The sequence below is a fragment of the Aplidium turbinatum genome, chromosome 14 (genome assembly GCF_918807975.1).
Source record: "Aplidium turbinatum chromosome 14, kaAplTurb1.1, whole genome shotgun sequence".
Taxonomy (NCBI): domain Eukaryota; kingdom Metazoa; phylum Chordata; class Ascidiacea; order Aplousobranchia; family Polyclinidae; genus Aplidium; species Aplidium turbinatum.
The window spans coordinates 7,026,493-7,047,585 of NC_137485.1; the positions used below are offsets into that span (position 1 = coordinate 7,026,493).

The 21,093-nt window shown below is 37.5% G+C and overlaps 1 protein-coding gene across 1 annotated transcript; it reads right to left on the reverse strand.

Moving 5' to 3' along the window:
• Positions 1 to 4,006: 4,006 nt before the first annotated feature.
• On the reverse strand, positions 4,007 to 13,814 carry LOC145783259 (testis-expressed protein 26-like). Its single transcript, XM_082595079.1, has 7 exons — positions 13,444 to 13,814; positions 10,314 to 10,728; positions 9,805 to 10,055; positions 7,078 to 7,240; positions 6,395 to 6,571; positions 5,515 to 5,688; positions 4,007 to 4,923 (listed from the first exon to the last, which is right to left on the reverse strand). Exons 1-7 carry the CDS (start codon positions 13,522 to 13,524, stop codon positions 4,892 to 4,894), a joined length of 1,293 nt encoding a protein of 430 aa, XP_082451205.1. The 5' UTR covers positions 13,525 to 13,814; the 3' UTR covers positions 4,007 to 4,891.
• Between the last annotated feature and the right edge of the window lie 7,279 nt (positions 13,815 to 21,093).

Consider the following 21,093-nt stretch of genomic DNA (forward strand, 5'->3'; position numbering starts at 1 on the left):
GGCATTGCCTAAATCCGAGAACAGGGTTACTCAACTAATGTTAACAAAGGTCTGGTTTGACAAGTTGAATGTTTCTAGCGGTCCGGTGAATAAATTATTTCATACGCAAACGCAACCACGAAAGTTAAACTATCAGTGCCAGTACCGAACCATTTTTTTTTTTAGGTAAAATGTATTTCGACTTGAATTTGTGACAAAGTGTTCAGGGGTCTTGATGGCTTAGTTAGGCCTACTAAGATAATCACAGAAATTTTTGTTTCTCCCGGCAGAATTCTGTTTAAAAGGCCCTGAAACGTGACAATGAGGTTATTCTTCCAAAAGACCATGATCCACCATCAACACCCAGGAGGTCCGGATTCCGACCGTGGTCCGCTAGTTGAGTAGCCCTGTCCTAGAACAACACTAGACGAGTCCAATCCAATAGCTCAGTTGGTTAGCTCGTGAGTTTGTGAATGAAGAAGCTTAGCGGCGCTGGTTCCACTCTTGGGGTGTGCGCTTGAGCAACGCATTTTCATGATTGCTCTCCATTCAGCGATGCCTAATGGATGGAATAATTCCCCTGCAACAACATTTCAACAATCGGAAACTTTATTCTGTCTATCTCGCAGTAACCGGCTCTGTGTCAAAAGCCTCTCCAACAATGTGAAGCTACCAGGAATAATCTATCAAGGCTTTGTCAGTCCGAGAATAGAGATTCTAAACTAATAACCAACCAATATGCTATCTTAGCATATTTGATGCAATTTACTTAGGTTGGCCTAATCACAAAACAATAACTTCATCAGACGAAAGGATGCGTTAGTTTTGTCTAGCATCTAGATCATCGGTTCTTAGTGTATTTTTGACCATATCATACATTACAGGTAACTGGTATAATGCAACCACCCCTTTTTTCTTGGAAAATCATACTAATTAGCAGTAAACATGACAGTTTATTATTATTTCCTAACCTCCTTAACCATACTCATTAACCTCCTATATCTTCTTGCAAACGATACATGCTTCATGTCCCTGAATGGTCTACAATCTCCAGTTCAAAAACCTCTGCACAAACCAATGTGCAAAGCTAAAAACACAAGGTTCACAGCTTGCGGTCTACCACAGCAACCTGGCAAGGCAAAATTCAGGTCTCAGATAAACATTACTGACCAACAAACCCGTCACTTATACATAAAACTCAAATATACAGTGTGTATATTTGGTATTATGGTAAGTTATTGGAGGTTTGCTGTGAATTCTCAAGTTGGTTATCAAGATCTTTACAAAGTTAACAGCACAGACTGCGGTATACAATAAGAAGCTTTGTCAAGAATGCCTTTCAATCAGTCTTTTATGAAGTCATTGTATAGTAATTGTAGTTTCTAGATCGGAATGGCCCGTTTCAGTGGGTCCGATCCCTATTCGGTGATTTTTTTTTTAATTATTGGGTACCGTAGCCTAATTATCATTGCCGTTTTAGGGTTAGAGGTTAGGAACTCGCCAAATCGGACTCACCGAATAGTAGCAGACCCTTTCTAGATAGCCTATGTCAGTTTATAAATTGAAGAAGATAGGATAGCTTATGTTCTGGTTGAATTTTCTAACATTAATCAAACATATTAGTAATAATGCTCCATGAAAGATTACTTTCCAATGCATATTAATGCGTCAGATTAATTTATATTGAATTTACCAAGATTGTTATATGCTGAGCAGCTGTATTATGCGTTTAACATGATTCTTAACATATCATGATTTTAAGTTTCGAAATTACAATCCTTGTGTGGTTGGTGATGAAAGTGTAAAAGTCATGGTATTTCTAAATTTACACTAGGTTTCAACTGTACAAAGTTATCATTACCACAAAAACCCATTAATGCTGAATGTTTCATTACTTGAAACTGAGCTGTCAGAATTATATATGGAAATTACAGAACTTCCATTTTTGAACACAGATTTTAGGTAACTTTCACCAATTTTTTATTTTAATATTAACAACATTATGTTATACACTGGGGAAACCATCAAACTGAAAATCCATTCCAAAACAAAATTACAGTAAAAATGAAAGTTTTCTTTGAAATTAATCCCCTTCGATAGGTTAAGCGAAATAAAAATAGCTGCCGTCCTCAAGTGGTTAAATGCCATAAATTTTAAGACCATATTGATACCGATGTGTATGTTTAGGTGAAGTATATCATCAGCTTATTTTTTAATTTTATTCATGTTTACAATTATAATTATTAATGAAAATACTTTTAAATGAACACACCCCATCCTTTGCTTTGTCATGAGAGTAGTTCTGAAAATGATGCAATTGTTTGTGCTGCCTTAATAAAGACATTAAAAAATAATAATACACTGAATCAAGTAAAGAGTGCCATTGCTAAAGACTTGCATGATGCAAAAACTTGTGCTGAATGTCAAAAGCAAGAAGGAAAGTTGTTGGAAAAGCAATTTAATCGTAAGCATACAAATGCATTGGAAGAGAATCTTATTTCGCAGAAAATTGAGAACCATCTTTTGAATAATAACACTGTAACTCTTGTTGGTAAGATTGCATCAGATCTTCCAAAACCTTCTGAAGATCCAAAAGTTATATGGAATCATTTAATGAATTCTGGAATTAAAAAGTAGATGAAATTTTGTTGACAAGTTTTTTCAATTTAATGATCTTCATATACTGTACAATCGACTATTCTAAAGAAAGTAAAATTATTAGACATTTTTATTTTAAAATTTCTAAATTTTTTGTTCTACATCATAGTACGGTATTTTCTACAATATTTATGTGATACGGTAGGCTACTGTATTGTCATATGATATTTCTTCAGCCCTTGTACTGTTTATGTAAGGCTGGGAACTCTAGGATTATATATATTTTTTAATTATGGTATTTGTGCAGCCTACTTTACATTGCTTTAAAAGATGTCAGTTAGCCTTCAATCTGGTAACATTAAATTTATGTTTCTTTTGTCATTCAGATGATCTGACTTGGTATTTTCATACCGTGAGGTTTCGTACTGTATTTTGACATTATGTACTTTATTTTAGCACAGAATCACATTGGTAGATCTTCCTCTTCTTTTGTCATGTCAGTTATCGATGGTCTGAATCAGTTATTGGTGGCCTAATATGAACGTTCAGTTAATAGTTTGTGAATATTGGATACTCGGTGGGATGGCGCAGCGGATAAGGTGTTGGCTTTCCAATTATGCAAACCTGGTTCGACTCCCGGCTTCAGCTGGTTGTTGAAAACACCGCTCACCTCTACCCAGGGTGTAATAAATTGGGTGGGCGTAGTTGCTGAAGTAAAGGCGGCCGAGAGAAAGGAACTGGCCACCCTACTCTCCTTAGTGCCGAAGGCTTAGTACAATGAGAACCTTATCTTCTCATACCCTACACTTGAATCAAGTATGGGACCCCCCTTTACTTTATTGGATACTCGTATCTCTTGCGTTTGAACTGATTCAGAGAAGTTTGACTTTGACGTCGTAAAACGTCGTATTCTGTTTAGAGTGAAAAACGTGACAAGTTGAGCGAATTGACTAATTAAACAAACTGGACAAATTGCACCGTATTTTTTATTTATGCGTGCCAAATTTGTCATCGTCTTAGAACTTAGAGAATGTCGAACTGTTTTCGAGCACTCTGTCTGGTACCGGTAGCCTACTCGCGTAGAACAGCGCATCGTGGCTTCATTTCCGCAATCTTGATAATTAATCGATGTCATTTTATAGACTTCATTCTGGTATGCATTATATGTTATGTATCAGTGGCTGTGCATGACAAATCTGAATGCAAAGCTTTTCTGTGTTACGACCGTGCCGAATTGTTACACTTATTATCCCATTTCGGACGTAAGCACGTCCGTTTGCGTATTGTTGCTTCTGTATTTCATACTTTTGCTATGTTTGGCACTGTAAGTTGACGACAGCAAAGGATCTGAGCTGTCAAACATAACGCAATATTGTCAACTATCATCTTTCCTTCATTAAGTTTTAATGATTACCAGTTGGTTTTAAAATGCGTTTTCATGACGTTCTTTTTATTGCTTTGAATCAATCACAATGGTGCATACGGATTCAAAATTATAATACAAATTCTAGTTGGTGCACACAGGTTTGAAAAACTTGCTTCTTGCAAAAATATTACTGAATAGGCATGAGGACTATCCTGTTAATTGTTTAGTTTAGAGCAGTTGGTAAAGGCCATTTAATTTCGACAGTGGTGAGATTTCAAATATTAACTGACAGGGTTTCTATCACAAAATATGCTTTGGACCGTCCGCGCAAACGTCATTTGCAGTTCCCTGCAGCAGATGACGTTTGTTTATCAACCAATCAGAAGGCAAGATTTAAATCAGCTGATTGCAGTCATGCGACTCATGCAGGTTGGAAAGTAAATGAAATAAACGTTTCGCCAGCATGGCCTAGAGTAGAGGGTTAGGGCTAGGAAATAGTCATTTCGATGGCGTGGCTTCGATTCGCATCCATTATTTTTTTTTCTGTAATTTCAATGACTGCAGCCAGCTGGTTCGGAGATAAAATTTTCTATGTTAGTGTCTACCGGCTGAGCTGTCGAGACGAGTTTGAAAAATTAAAATCGCAGCTTTGTGAATACAATACTGCTTTTACAAGTATTTGTGGAATAATTAAACACTTGTAAGATCCCAGGAAACATAGCCTAACAAAATTCGATTGATTTTAAAAGCGAGAAGAATTATATCAAGCGTGTTGTACCAATTACGTTTACTATTAAGTGGACTTATTATCTGAGAAGTGATTCTGTATTCCACAGTTTGTTTGCAAGATTACATGATTTGTTGTTTTTCTTGAACCGCTGGAAGTTACTAATCATGCAAATCCTACTGCACTGACGCATTTCACTGGCGCTTCGATCTTCCCACAGATTAATGTGAATTTGATGTATATGGGTCAGGACCTGAAAAACATCATAAATATCCTCAAACTTCTGTTTATTTTTCTGGCAGCAACCATCTGATCAAAACAACGCAAAAGCTGAATGTATAGCCTGTCATAGGCCTAGTCTTCATGTAGCCTACGTCTTGAACCATTAGGTTTGGTTTTGAATCTTTACCCTAGGACTGACAAAACCTTTCGAGGTTTTTCTTGGAAGACTTGCAGGAGCTTTGAACCACTGGTAGAGAGCCGGTCACCGAGATTGATGGAGTAAAGTTTCCATAGTTGTTGTTTGTGAATTATTCCATCCATTAGGTGTCGCTAAATATAAAAAATACGTTGCTCAACCGCACACCTCGAGAGCGACACTGCGTGATCTTGAGTCCGACGCTTAACCAAGCTGAGCTGATGGAGCGAACTGCTTAAGAAATCAAACGCGGTTAAAGTATTATGTAGGTATGGTATTGCCTTAGAAGGTTTCCAATAAACCATTTTTTCATATTCGGCTATATTAGAAGGCTTATTGGGTTAAAGGAAAGTCGGCAAATGGCATCTAGTGATATTGGAACAACCTGTTTTAGTCCACTGATAAACTTTAAATCACAATTTTTACATGTTTTTCTAGAGTAGCGCAGGAACTGATCGAACTCTTTGTGACTGGGTGGCTGTTGTTGCAAAACCTTCCGCAAATCAGGCTGTTTGTAGTTGTCTTGATATGCTACCTTGTAAGTGGTATGACTTTGGAGCATTTCTTGAGCTGCAACGTGATCTTTTGTCACTGCGGGCACTGCAAAATACATATTAAGTTACAAGAAATGCAAATTCAAAGGTTATCGTACCTTTTTCGAACAGTAAATCTATCAGAATCTTAGTGTAACCTCGACCTACTTTTTTACTTTGTTGTCGAGGCAGTGATGGAATTCAAATGCCGTAGGCTACTTTAATTTCACAGCATGCCAATTGACCCGCCATAAACAAAGGGGCACATAAATTTATATAGCCTATAGCCTACTTACGCTTGATAATAAATATCGATTCAATGAGGTTATAAAAATTCAAGAACGGGTTCGTAAGAAACGAATGTAAATTATCCCGTCACTGACTGAAAATGGAAGTGTCTCAATATGATGTGAATCCGAGGTTTTAAAGTTTTTTTTTCGGCTATATAGTGCCTCAAGTGGTCAAACAAGTAAAGTAATGCATTCAATATAGCGACCAAAAACCATCAGCCTAATTCTCCTATCAGATCAGGTGTTTAAAATACGACACAAAAAAACTAGAAATAAGGGGTTGTCCAACTGTTAGCTTATAGGTCTATGGCATATTCTTTTTGCCTTCAGGCTACACAACATTTGTCCTTCAATCTATACAGCACAATGACGGTTTTGGCATCTGCTCTCATCATTATCCTTTTTTCCTCTTCGCTCGTTAGGGCATCATAAGATATTTAAGCAGGTCTCAAAGACAATGTGGTAATGATTTATTCCACGAACCTGCCCCATAAGCAAATGCGGCTTTGTTTTTATTGCAGCCATATCTGGTGGTATTTTCCATAAGATCTGGCTCTTGCATTGGAGAGGCAAAGCAACGTCGAGTGGTTGTATCCTTAGGTCGCGGGACATGCTCCCTCCAGTCGTAAGGGCAGTCAATCGCCTCCTTGACCTGGTAACCTGCACAACAACAGCAATTGGTTGTTATTGAGTAGGCCACAGAAAAAGTTGGGTATATATTGGGATATTTTGTATTTTTGTTGTGCTCATTCTGTGATACGGAGAGCTGCAAACAAACTAAAAAGCCAAGAAAAAGAACTCATCCCATGTGAAACAATTAGGCTACAAGTAGACTACGTTGATCTTCATGTAGTTTTTGCACAATCATGTGTTCATAAATCTGACAAAAAGTAATGTAGAAAAGTGATGAAGGTGCAAAACTGTAAATATACTTACGGTATTCTGAAAACCTAATTAATTCTGGCTTATAAAACTACTGCTATTTAATGGACGAATGATTTGACTTAGGCCTAAACTAGAATTACCAATTATCTTTTCAGCAAATCACTTCAGAGCTTGTTTAGCTGCAGGGCTAAAGGAAACAATCAAAATCACGTCACGGTAATTTCCTCTTGTTCCTTATTCAAATACAATTCCAATATTAACAATTCAATTCAGCTAATCACCTTGAGGTATCCCAAGAAAGTCTCCTTGATATGTTGATTTCATTTTGTCTTTCATGATTTGATCCAAAACGTCACTACGCAATTCCCTATATCCCAAATTTTTGGCAGGAGCGCCGCTTGCACCTTTTGCATTCCTTTTCGGCAGTTTCCAGTTCATGAATGCCTGAAGATCATCACAATTGAATATTGAACAGAGTCTTTGTTTTGATTACCGTACATTTTAACCATGCATAATTTAGTCACATGACGCTCAATAGGTTACAACGTTGGCGCATAACAAAAAAGCCAGTACACGGTAGGCGAAAGGCCCACTAAACTCATGTTCAACAAACACCAGCTCAGTGACCGAGTGGTTTCATATTCGCCTGTGGTGGTAGTAGATCTGAAATCGATTTCAGGTTGAGTCAAACCGAAGACTTCAAGAACCGTAGCGATTGTGTTCTTCCATAATGCAGTGAGAATACGTCGGAAAATAATGTGATGTCTTAGACATGATATAAAATTAAAAATGAGCCATGTCGATAAAAGACCTTAGCTGTTGTAGAGCGATAATAAATAAAACCATAACATTATTCTTGGCGTATCAAACAAACAAACGGTTCAACAAACGTTTCGAAAACTAGACTGTTTTCATCTTCGGTGGTATTGAAGAAAACAGTCTAGTTTTCAAAACTTTTGATGAAGATGAGCTTTATAGTATCCTATTACCGGTACCACTACATTTGGCTTTTTATTTTGATTAACCTGGCGAGCTAACCAATCCTAGTATATCTAGAACTGTTTATTCGCATAAGATAATAGGTCATACCCATAGCCCACATAAAGCCAAACGAAATAAAGAAGACCTTTCCTAAAATGAGTCCTAAAATTCAACTCAGTAGCATACAATGTTGAACAATAGATGTTATTGACTAAAAATGGCCAAGGATGGCAGTAAAACGAATTAAATTATCGAAATACTTTAGAAATATGGCACCCGTCCACACCTCGTGTCGTATTCTTACTTCGTAGCCCAGAAGAGCATTGTCTCTGGATACCGTAAAGTCCGTAATTAATTAATTATTATTAGTTAAACTGCTGTCTTGTTTTACATGTTGCGCTACGTGTAGGCTGTTTGTTGTTCTGATACAAATAAATACAGTATTTAAAATTTATGTCAAATTCCATATTTGCAGTCACCAGCAAACGGTATTGGAACCAGCGTTAGTGTAAACGTCTAGTAATTAAACAGCCAATCAGCAGCAATAGGCTACACCTATCACTCTGGTCACAGGAGTTTTCAATGATGACACACAGTCCAAACAAAGATCGAAGTAATGTATCAATCATGATTTTTGTGTAAAGTCAGTCTACCAATCAAAATGCTGTAGGTGGTTGTTCAAAACAATGTCTTTTTGTTTCAATGAACAATTTCGGGTCGGAACCAAAGATCTAATTAGTTTCGGAATTTTGATCATTGATGAAGGTCACGAAACAATAGCTGACAAAATATTGTGAGGGTATTCAGCATTTGTGGTTGTTTAAATCCTTTCAACATTTAAAGGTCACAAGTCAATTAATTAATGTGGTAAGGTAGACTTCCTTTAAACATAAAATTAAAAAAACAGACGCAGCGTTTAGGCTTACAGGGCATTTAGCAAAATAGAAGAAGCTTCGAATGCTCTTTCAGAAATTGGAATAAGGACATAATTTTTTAAAATAAACCAATAACGTTGTGATAAGCTTAAAAACTTTTTGTAATGCTGATTATTAGGCCTACCTGTTAACAGGTTCCACAAACAATCAAATTTTGAAAGAAAATGTCAGCTTTATCACTTCCAACCGCGACCCAGGGACGTAGTCACGGAGGGGGGGGCTTGAAGAAGCGTCGCCTCCCCCACCAAAATTTCATCTTTCCCCCGCAAAAATATGTTTTATTGCTATTACAACGTTTTAATGTCATTGTAATTCATGTTGAATGGTGTTTGCCCCTCAACAGTTGCTTTTACCGCCCTTAAATTTTCTTTCTGGCTACGTCACTGCAGTGATCTGATACAGTAGTCTAGTTATCGTAGCCTATAAATGTGACACGAGAAATTATCAAATAAATCGAGATATAAGCTGTATGGCAGCAGTTGTGGACAGTGGACACTCAATGCAATACGATTTTATAATGCCAGCAGCCAACTAGATCGTATACAGTTTAGCCTACACAAACTATCGATCTCGTGAAAAAGCTAGAGACACACATTATGTTTAATTTCTAGAAATTATACCCAAGCCACGTTTTATTGTACATTCGCAAATAAAACATTTCTCATATTTATATCAACGTAGGCTACATATTAATTATTAATATGAAGGTGTCATAAAATTTGTTGTTAAAGTAACACACTGTGTAACACAAATGATGCGCAACAGCAACATAGATAATGACCATGTTTTGCTCTGTATATTTGCCGTTTCCTTAGCTACCAAGCTTTATAGACGCAACAAGTAATGTCATCTATGTTTACTTTGAACCTACAGCACTCAGGAAATTGTGAAACGCATCCTGTAGGCTGAATGTTTGAATGATCAACGAACAAGTATAATACCAAATATAGTTTTGTCGAAAAAACGAAAAGCTTACAAAATTTTTGTGTTTGGTGTTTTATTTTAGGCTATACATCCTCCTAATCGTGTTTTAACTCGAATTAGGCTCTGCCTGCAAAGTTGTTACCCCATTGCTTAAAACTATGAGCTTACTTCATCTGGATGGGGCTTGTTGCTCCTGCTCCCTGATGAAGATCCACTTCGAATGGGCAAAACCGGAGGAGTAGATTTCCAAGGAAACTGCTCCTCAAACGTAGTCATTTCAAAAGGCCGATTAACTACAACGGGGTTGACCGCGCCCTTCGACGACATTGGTCTTACTGCTTCAGCATATAGATTCGACGGATAGCCGGGGAAGTCCAACTCGTGGGTCGTCACGTACGGATCTAATGTCCGCATATGTCCTAGTAACATAATCACATTTTTGTCTAAGTGGTTTGTTGTATTAAATGTAATGATGGTTTTAAATTTTTAGGCACTGAGCCAAAGGTACGCAGTACGCACGCTCCTCACATTATGGTTCCGAGATTTCATACATAGACGACAATAACTCGGGGCAAGTTATATAAAAGACTAGCAGACATAAAACTTTCTAATGTAAATTCTGTTCTATAACCCTACCATAGCTTATAATATGTGAATTCTAATAAACTGTATCTTACTTGTTTCCATTGCCGATTTTGGCCTCAATTGATCTGCAGATGGTGTTCTTTCAGGAGTAGGGGTTGCAAGTCCGTATCTCACTGTTTTCGGCCGCGACAGCCTTTGAGCAGCGGCCAGCTGCTCCTGGTATGCTTTACGAGATTCTGATTTTGTCATAACGCATGAGTTGGTTTGGGGTATAAGTTTGTTTTTGGAATGGGGCCTTTGTGCAGAAGCAGGTCGACTTCCTTTAGTGTGTTTAAGAAAACTTTGAGACCGTGTAGGAGAAGTTTTGCCAGTTTGCTTCTGTAGCTCCAACTGTGTCAGAAGCTGAAGGCACTTTTCTTTATCTTCAGACTTTTTCGCGTGCTTGTAATACCACTTGAGTGTTTTAGCGTAACCCGGCTTCAAAGTTCCACCTGTTTCTCCGCCCAACTGTGAGCAAAGCATGGCTTTAGTCACAATATAAAATTCATTTTATAAAGTTTGCTTTGTTTTTGGCTGAACTTGGAATTGGTCAATGCCTAAAACCCATAGCATCTTTTCACAAATTGAGACTAGGTGGGCAAATTTTCAAAAAAGGGCACTTTTAGCGCGAGAGTTATGTTAAAAAGGGCACTTTTTGCGCGTAAATGATGAAACAAAGGGCATTTTTTTCCCGAGCGTAAAACATGTAAGCTTAAAAATGTAGATTTCTCAGGCAAATTGTGGGTGAAAAAGCATATTATACTTAGAATAAACTTTTGAGAACCATAATTGATTCCTATATTCATCCTCGCCCACAATATTTTGTAAATAATAATGAAATAAAATTTAATTTAGCAACATTTAGTTGCAGAGGTCTCTTGCACTAAAGTAAAAAGGAACAACTATGGTAATAGCCTATATGAAACACAACTGCTAAGATACAATAATGAGTTGAATCTTTGCAGAATTAGATGATTCTAAAGAGCTGGTAGTTTATTTTGATGAAAATCAGGAAACAAACCTCGGTAATTTAGACATATAGAATCTCACACAAAATTTGAGGTACTCACAACACAAATTGATAATTAATCTGCTTGAATGGAACATTAAGGATATTATAAGTAGGTTAAAGGTAGGCTCATAGGTTCTAAATGTATGCTAAAGCTTTTCATTTAGCTCAGTGGTTCCCAACCTGAGGGTAAATTACCTCCGGGGGGTAATTTTCCTATTTTGGGGGGTAACGAGACCTGATTTGGAAACAATGAAGCAAGTGAAGGTTGCGAACTTTATAAAAGCGAAGGAATTGAACAGCCGTCTTTCCAAGGAACTGTGCAAGAAGATGGGAGAAAGATAAGAAGCATTACTGTACCACACACAAGTACGATGGCTGTCTCGTGGCAAGGTGTTAACCCGCTTGGTCGAACTTCGTGCATCTGTCCATGTTTTTCTGATAGAAAAGAAGTCCGACTTGGCTGAATATTTCCCTAACCAACAGTGGATTTCCCAGCTGTGCTATCTGGCTGAAATCTTTGGTAAATTAAACAAAGACAATATTTTAATTCAAGGCAAGAATGTAACTGTGATCGACACCAAATAGCCGTAGCTGCGTTTATCGCAAAGGTTAAATTGTGGAACAACCGAGTTGGAAGAGGCAAAGTAGTGCAGTTCCAGACGCTTGACATGCACTTCGAAGGCAATGGACTTGAGTTGACAGCGGCGTTGAAGGACGACGTAGCTGACCTCCCTGAGCTGACCACTTAAACCAGTAAGCCAAAAAGATGGACATTGGCCAACTACTTTTCGAATTTGGACACGGCTTGGGCACGGCGTCTCCAATGTTGCGCTGAGCCCTTCACATGTGATGACAGCCAGGTAGATGATGACGACTTTCCGGCCAAAAAAGAATTTATCACTCTCCGAATGAACGAAGCGTTGAAACTTGATTTCAAGGGGAAAGGCTTGGATTGGAACTCTTCTGGTTTGGCAGACTCCAGGACGCACCAACATTAGCGACACTGCATTAAATATCCTGACATCTTTTTCAATAACGTATATCCGTGAACAAAGGTTTTCAACTGTCTTGACTCTTGGGAATGAAGACAAAGAAGCCCAATCGCCTGGATGTCGAAAGCGCACAAGAATCGCCCTCGCAGTACCACAAAGTCCAGGATCACAAAGCTGGCGGCTTAAGTCCAGGTCCAACCTTCGCATTGAATGTTTCCCACGCATTGTCATCTTGTAGGCTATTCAGCATTGTATTGCATTTTGATTGTCATAGTTAGCCCTTTGAAATTCATAGCAATAAACACGTTGTTTTTGAAAATTGATCTTGGGGGGAATTGGCTCACTTCAGGGCGGAGATTAGGGTAACAGCCAAAGAAAGTTGAGAACCACTGAATTTAGCTGTTCATTCTTTAACTTGGATCTAAACAAAAATTAAGTCTTAAAAATTGCCCACCTAGTTTCAAACTAGGTGGGCAAAGAAAGGGCTAGGGGGGCAAGCAAAGGGACTAGGTGGGCAAGTGCCCACCTAGTTTATATGTGAAAAGATGCTATGCTAAAACCCAAATACCAAAGCGGGAACCGTCACAGCACACTATAGACTTATAAAGCTATGTGAAACCAGTTTTTTGGCCGAAATAAAATAACTCGGCTTGTAATAGCCCTGGCTCACATTCACATCAAGTCAAAAATGGGTATGCTTACTAGTAGCCTACCGATAAGTTACAAATTTATGTTAACATACAAAGCATCCATAAATGAAATTAGGCCTACTACTGTACCGGTAGGCCTATATAACTCTACAGATTTGCGCATAGAATACGATTTGTACGGTAACAGCCTCAATGCATTTGATAAGGTGCAGTAACAACAGTTTGTCTTTATTTTAGACGTGGCTATATCTACAACACTAGTGTTGCCAGAAAAAGAAATCTGCCCTAATTTGAGAAAACTTCAAAGCCGTCGAAGATAAACATTGTGATCAGAGAAATTTGGTAGCCTATAGTTCTGCACAGAAAGCAAAATCCTAACACCATGGCCACGAAACAATTAAAGTTTTTAACAAACAAACCATGGTACCAGTGAGGTAGATATGGGTGGTCACTATAATTTTACATCCATGGCGTTTTAATTGCTTTAAAAAATATAATTATAAACCTAGTTGAAGCAGGCGTGACTTACCGCAGGTGTCCCTTCACCCCATGCTTTTGTTGGACTCGGAATGCCCCAATGACCCCAAGGTGTCTCAGATACAGTAGGCATATTTAGTTGCTTTCAAAATTTAGTTTGTAATTACCCTGTGATTCTGTTGGTAACTTGTTTGATATTTTAGCCTCACTATAAGTGGATTTCTTGCCAATATAAATTCACAAATGAAGTGGTATGACAACTCATTATGATACAATAAACGGTATCCTAGCTTACTTTTTCTCAACACTAGTGTGTTTTCCAAAACTTCTGCTACATTTTTATCTTCTAATTTGCTACAAACAGCAAACATGTAAGAAATCTTATCACCCTGTAACGTTACTCGTGCTGTCTCAAATTTCGCCGCGTAGCCTATTCTTCACCTAATTTACTGCTTCTTCTGTTGTTATATCTCCTACAAAGTAGATATTGAGAAGTGTTTACACAACCAACAAACCCAGCTATTCGATATTAAGAAAAGAGTGAACTGTCTGTACGCAGATGGCTTTATGAGCTTTTTATTGAGCTATGAATGGATTTCTACAATCTTTTATTTTCACGTAGCAATTCATCTAATTCTTCGTTTCTCTTATGTAGGCTTCGTTCGTAGACTACTGACTTATTCAATTGAATTATTGAGCGTAACTATGTGACGCTCTTGAGCTTCGCCAGTCGTTAGGGAATCAGCTGAGTGGCGGCCGGTCACGTGAGCAAAAAGTAAATAGTTCGTAAGCTATTGACACCAATCGTTGGGTGGCATTTCTCTTAACGCTTTTGCTGTATGGAAATAGTTTGTAATTTAAATCAAATAAAATTCTAAAAATTGAAATTGTCAGACCAGTTGCATATTATTTTTACAGGTTCACTGAGCCTAATTTGATGAAATTTTAAAAAGTTTTTTGTTAGGTCTGCTGCATAATTGTTATTACACCGTTTGTTCTTGAAGCGTATGGCGCCAATCAGCTTAGACTGTATTTATTAGTTTTAAATTGATCCAACATCGCTTTGAAACTAGTTTTATAAACAGCTGAACAGCATTCTACTTTGTCGCTGACAGTGAAACAATGCAGAGAAAATGTAATGATAACTGTCAGTTGTAGCACTGTTCTTTCTAAAACAACATTGACCCCACAAATCTTTTTATAGAAAATAATAAAAATAAACTTATCACAGGCCTACTTTAGGCTATACCAGGGGCAAATTCAGCTGGTAAATTGAGTGGAACAATTTTAATCGTATTTACAGCTATCATTTTTAGACTAGAACAATACTAACGAGCATGCCTTCTGTATGCAATATGGAACAAACATTGCAATCTTGCTGTGATAAAACAATAGGTGACAGATGTAAACCTTCAGGATGCTTGATGCAGAGATCGTGTCTTAATTTCACCCTTCAAATTCACAGTAGCCTAAATAAAAAAAAAAATTTATGTTGCAAGGGAAAAATCGTTTCCATCACCCTCCTTTGGATCCGTCACTTCTTGATACGTGACGCGGTATTTTTTATTTACTTTTTTATTCACTTACCTAATGTTGGTATAAGGATAGTTCTTTTTCAATACAGCTTGCAAAATCTTGAAGTTTCATCATTAATCAGCCACTTTTGAAGAGTGAAAGTTGACATTCAGTAATAATAAAATACATAGGTCAAGACATAATGTGGCTTGTCATGAGGTGTCTCATATTGATTGTGACAATCAGTTATAACAAACTAGTATTTCGAAAAAAACCTTAGGCCTATTGCCAAAATTGAACCGTTTAAAATGACTGTCTAAGTCAACAAAGTCCAATCAGTCACATCGTCGTCTTTGCTTTAATTATAGCCTACTTTTTTCTTTCTAAAAGTCTAAGACACGCTGAACGACAAGTGTTAACCTAACTATACGCAATGTAAACTAAATGCAGTATTGGTAGGCTAATTGGCTTATTATTTGCTAACGAATTCCCTGACACACGTTTTCTTATCTCAATGCCAACAGGCTACAAGGTTTTCCAAACCGCTACCATAGTAACAAATGGTAAAATATGATAACGTGTCTGTAATGTAAAATATCAAATGTGTGTTTCTTTTCACATGGAAACAAGTTTTTTGTTTTGATACTGCGTAATCAAAATTTATGGTCTTACAGCCTTTATTAACTTGAAGGCTACTTGTTCATAAAGATAAATATCGTGAGGATATGTAGTTTATTTTATTCATTCGAATCTGAACAACTTTCTCACATTTGTTAAATATTTTTCCTTGATAAAATTTGAAACTAATTCACAGACAGCAACACTTCAACAACAAGCAAAAACTTTACTCTGTCGATAACCTGCAGTGGTAAATCCAATATCGGGGCCGTCCCAAACCCCTCCAAAAAAACAAACAGAAAAGTAGCTTTATTCAGGGTATATTTTCAAGGTTTTAATGTGGACCGATTAATGTAGATTTGCACATCATTGTGTTTTTTTGAAATCGCCTCCCTCTCCCAAGGCTACTTGCTGGTATGCAAAACTGCCAGGATTTAAGTTTTCAGAGCTTTCTCAGTTTGATGAAGAACAAAATTCTCACAATCACAAATAAGTTGCAGACTGGGTTTCATCCTTTCGCTAGATAATATTCCCACACAACAATCGCACAAAACCTTAAAGTAATTTTTCATGTCGTTTATCTCCACGCAGTGAATCCTGGAAACTGGACACTTTACAAGGCTAACCAATACCATGTAGTGACAGTAATTTACACTTTTTTTCTGAAGTCGAGAAGTAGAAAAAACGCTGGTTTTGACTGATCGAACGACGCTAACAAACCCAAATTCGCTCTTTTTGCATTGAATCAACATCTTCAGATGCAATATAAGAAGTTGCGACTGTGCCAATTTTTAAACTGATTATTTTGTTTCGGTGTCAAGCACGTTATAATAAGTAACGTTCGCGTTTTGTCGCTTCTACCTTTTTTTAGACCTCTGGTTTGTTTGGCACAAATTGTTTTTCTTTTGGATGATCAGAAATAAAAGTAAAATGAACTGAACTACACAAACTTAAAGTCTGCCCAAACAACCGCTTTATCTGGTCCAGATTTTTACCAGATCGAGCAGGGCTGGATTTAGTTGATTGGGGGCCCGGGGCACTTTTAGATCGGGGGGCCCCCGTGCAAAAACCACCTCTACGTCTACAGTAGCATCAATCCAGCACTGTACAGCATTTTGCAGAAATTTCAAATGCGGAAAGAAAAAAAAACACAAAATCACATTTTTTCCACGTAGGGGGCCCTTTAAAAGTCGGAGGGCCCGGGAAACCTGCACCCTCTGCCCCCTAAATCCGGGCCTGAGATCGAGTAGGCTACGATTCTAACCAGATCTGGGCCAGATGAAGTGGTTGTTTGGGTAGATTTTAATTGAGTGCAACGAAAAATGCCATAAACAGGAATAGTACGCTCCCAACAACGATTTTATACGAAAGACAACGAATGATGACGATACAACGATACAAATCAAACCAGTACGGTGGTGAACTGGTATTGCAGTTTGGTTGCCGATTGATATCGCATAAGTTAGATATCCCGAGAGCAGAGTCGTTGAGAGAACAATTTGGGACCGGTACAGGTAAGAAGCACGGGCCCCCCAAACAAGAAGCTAGCTAAAAATAATAATAGAACTTCAAAAAATACACTGTGTTTTCTTCGTTCTTATGCCGCTTAAAAAAGTTTCGAGGGCCCCCAAAATGATCTCGGACCCGGGTCTGGATCCAAAGGCAACCCCTGTCTCCCTTGCCAACGCTATTACCTACTGTCATTGACATACCCTTTAAGGTTCCAGGTTTTTTTCCATCTATCGTGTTGTGTTAAGTATAATTTCATATCCCTCATTAACATTGGGCATGTTTTTAGCGAAGACTATGTTTTCGTTTCTTTCAAGTGACTGTGATGATTTAGGCTTGGTCAATTTCTTCTGAGCTCATAGACTCTAAAGTCACAAATATGAAGAAAACCAATTTGAACCGAAACTACGCACAAATCAATTTAAAGTCACGTGAAAACAATTTGCTTTTCAAAATTTGTGTATCTTCCAACATTTGCATCTTCATAAGTTCACCAGTTTGTAACTATGTAAATGTTAAAATGATTTTTGCTTCTGTGATAAAAGGTTTCATGGACGTCAGTGTTTGTTTATTTCATAGTCGAGTGAGCGAGTTGGAATCATCAAGAAACTCCATCATGATGCGAGGAAGTGTGCGGTTGTTCGGGTCATGGGGTCCATTCCGATTTTCTCCAGGAGTGTTCAACAACACCTTTCAAAATTTGTCTACAGTTGTTTTCTTCAAAGTTGGACAAATCAAATTGCTTTTTTGAGTCCAAGAACAACAATCAAAGCCAAGCATTCCATCTACAGAGCATGATGTCGATTTTGTGGCTGTCCTAATTGTTGGAGTAAATATAGGTTCAGTAGCTCGGGGCATTTGTTAATTAGCGTCTGTGCCACAGCAAAAAACAAATTAAGAGGTTAAAACATCAGTGTAAAAAATTGGAATTTTAATTTGAAGCAATTTGCTTTTATTTATTCCGGTTTCTACAACTTGCGTTGATGTTTGCAACTCAAACGCGTGTTAATTTGCAGTAATTTGGTTGTCAGTTCCTAAAGTCCTTCATCACTTCAACCGTTTTTTAAAAAGAATAAAACTTTTATGATCAACGCATTATGGCAGCTGTTGATTATTATCGACAATAGAAATTGTTTGGTAATTTAAAACCAGTTAAAATAGGATTTATACCTTATCTAAACCTTTCCATTTCATTAACACTCAGACTAATTTGTTACCTGATTTTCCTTTATCTTTGTGTGAGCAGCATCTAATGCAGTGTCAATCAACCTTTTTGCTATGGTGCGCAGGGCCGTTGAGAGGATAATTTGGGCTCGATGCTAATGAGGTTGGAGGTTTTCGGACCCCAAATTTAAAAAAAAACAAAGACTCTAACAAAAATGCACTGATTGATTGAATCTTTATCCTCGGACTGGGAAAGCTTCTTGCAGAGCTTAATCCTGGCAGTTTCGCATACTTGTAGAGGCTTTGAATCACTGACGCAGGCCCGGTCACCGAGATTGACAGAGTGAAGTTTCCGATTGTTCAAGTCTTGTTGCGGGGGAATTATTCCATCCATTAGATGCCGCTGAATGGAGAGCAGTCTTTAACGTGCGTTGCTCAAGCGCACACCCCGAGGGTCGAACCAGCGCCGCTTGATCTTGAAGCTTCTTCGTCCCAGAAGTGACGCGCTAACCAATTGAGCTATCGGGGCGGACACTGCATCGCAAGAATACAGTGTGTGGTTTCTTCAAGCTCCAAGGCCCCTGGAAAGCTTAGGCTACTGGTAACTAAACAAATCCTAATTGCTTGCAGCAACCATCGTCGTGAAATTTCACAACGCAACACTTGCTGTTCCATGTCGGATAGCATCTTAGTCAATTGTGCTGTTTGTACACAGCACTGCCTTTTGCATTTCGTTTGTATTGGCAATTCAAGAAAATTTGCGCTTTTTGACGTCACAATCGAGTTTTTTTGTTTGTTTCTTTTATTGTAACCTTGCACAAAATATTTCACACCACGCAGAGTTTCCAAATATGATTTACACTTATCACCAGAGATGGGCGTGATCTTGATTTTGAAGATCACAAGTGATCGTGATCTTGATCTAAGATCACTTTTTTTTGTGTGATCTTGATCTTGAAGAACAATAAGATCAAGATCACTTTAAAATTGAATTTTACTTCCTAGATGGAGGCATCTTTTTAGAACTCGTACTGTACAAAGAAGTTAGTGGCAACTACTAACATTAAGCCACTGTTAATATGATATGTGCCCAACAAAAGACGATTTAAAGTCTCCATCTAATCTGGTCAGTGTTGCCATTTCAAAATTGAAAAAGTTTTCTGTGTTGGTCATAATAAAGAAGTCAACTTCCGTGTACTTTATGTTGACGCATAATAAAAAATGATTTAATTTTGTTCACAATTTTCAAGTGCGAATTTCAAAGAAATGTTTGCTTTCTTTGACCCAATTTTAGATGTTTCAAAAGTCTAGAATGGCGGTGTTAAAAAATCTGGATTCTAGCAAACTTTGGTCATGTAAAGTGGTTTATTGCAGCAAATCAACCAGACCAAGACTTGTTTAGGGTCTGAGTATGGAGCGGTTTGTCGGACCGCAAACCTCTGAACTTTTTTGATAGCAGACAACAGTATCAATGTTGCCAGATGGGTAAATAGTGCCATAAACATTGACATAATACAGTAAAAGTTAAAACTACTTAGTAACACGAATAAAAACTCCCACATGAACCAGACAAAAATTTGGTAAAAAAGATGCTGTTCAAAGTTTATTTTTATTTATTTATTGTAAATAAAAAAGTATAAAACTAATTGCAAATTTTGCAACTTTTTCAAAACTACTGTAATTAACCTCTACTTTGGGTGTGACGTTGCGATTCTACGCAAACTACGTCAACAATTGATAGGCCTAATACAGGGGTTCCCAAACTTTCTGTTCATCGGTACCCTTTGGTCAATTTATAGATTCGCTCGTGTACCCCCAAAATTTTCTCATATTTTTGGCTTTAGAAAGTTTAGATATTGCAACAAATTAACAGTTCTAGCTTTCACTGACAAAGCATTTCTGTTATCCTCCTGATTAGTAAATTTTATTTGAATTTTCAACTGTTTGCCTATACCAAGCTAGGTCAAATTATAGTATTCGAAAGTTGCGTTTTTGCTAAAAAATGAAGAAAAGGAAAAGAAAAAAAGAAAAGAACATGGAAGATATGAACATTTTATCTAATTAATACCGTATGTAAATTTTCGTTCGTTTTGGTACAGTTATGCTGACAGTGACATCTATTAATTTTGTAGGCTAATTTTTGTTTCAAGTAATTTTGTTTCGATCCAGTTGTGCTGAAGAGTTCTAATGAACGAAAACCGGTTCCACGACATAAATTAAATTTTAAATTTATTGAAATATTATTGTGAGTGTTTGCCTGGACAAATGAATTAAGGTTCAGACTTTAGGGGAAAAAAGCTATTGATTTGTTTTCTTAATTAACAGTAGAGCTGCATTAGAAGATTGCATACATGATATTTTGTACCAATCAAAGCACACAAAGTTATTCATAACAATGTAATCCAAGGTTAAACAAACACTACAATCAATCAATCAAACAAACAATATATCGGCTGAATAAGTGTGCTGTGATTGGACAAAATAAGTCATGTGAACTTGGTAGTTACTGTAGTTGTAGTTAAAGCTTCTACTGGGGTGAAAATGTGACTTACTAAGGAGTTCTTAATCTCAGATCTTCAAATTATTAACATTATCTGGTGATAAAAAATATTTTAAGGCAGATTAGAAGTTATGGAAAGAATATCCTTATACTTAATCTAATGTACCCCTTGAAAAGTCGAAATGTACCCCTGGGGGTACATGTACCCCAGTTTGGGAACCCCTGGCCTAATAGCAACAGTCACTAACTTATTACAATTCTTAGGCTAGCGATCGAGTAGTTAAAAGTAAAAGTTAGCAATACCAACTATATACCTTTACCCAAGTTGCTCATAGTCAGTGGCGTACGCAGGGGGGGGGGGGGGCATTGGGCCATTGTGCTGAGCAGCACCGCAGC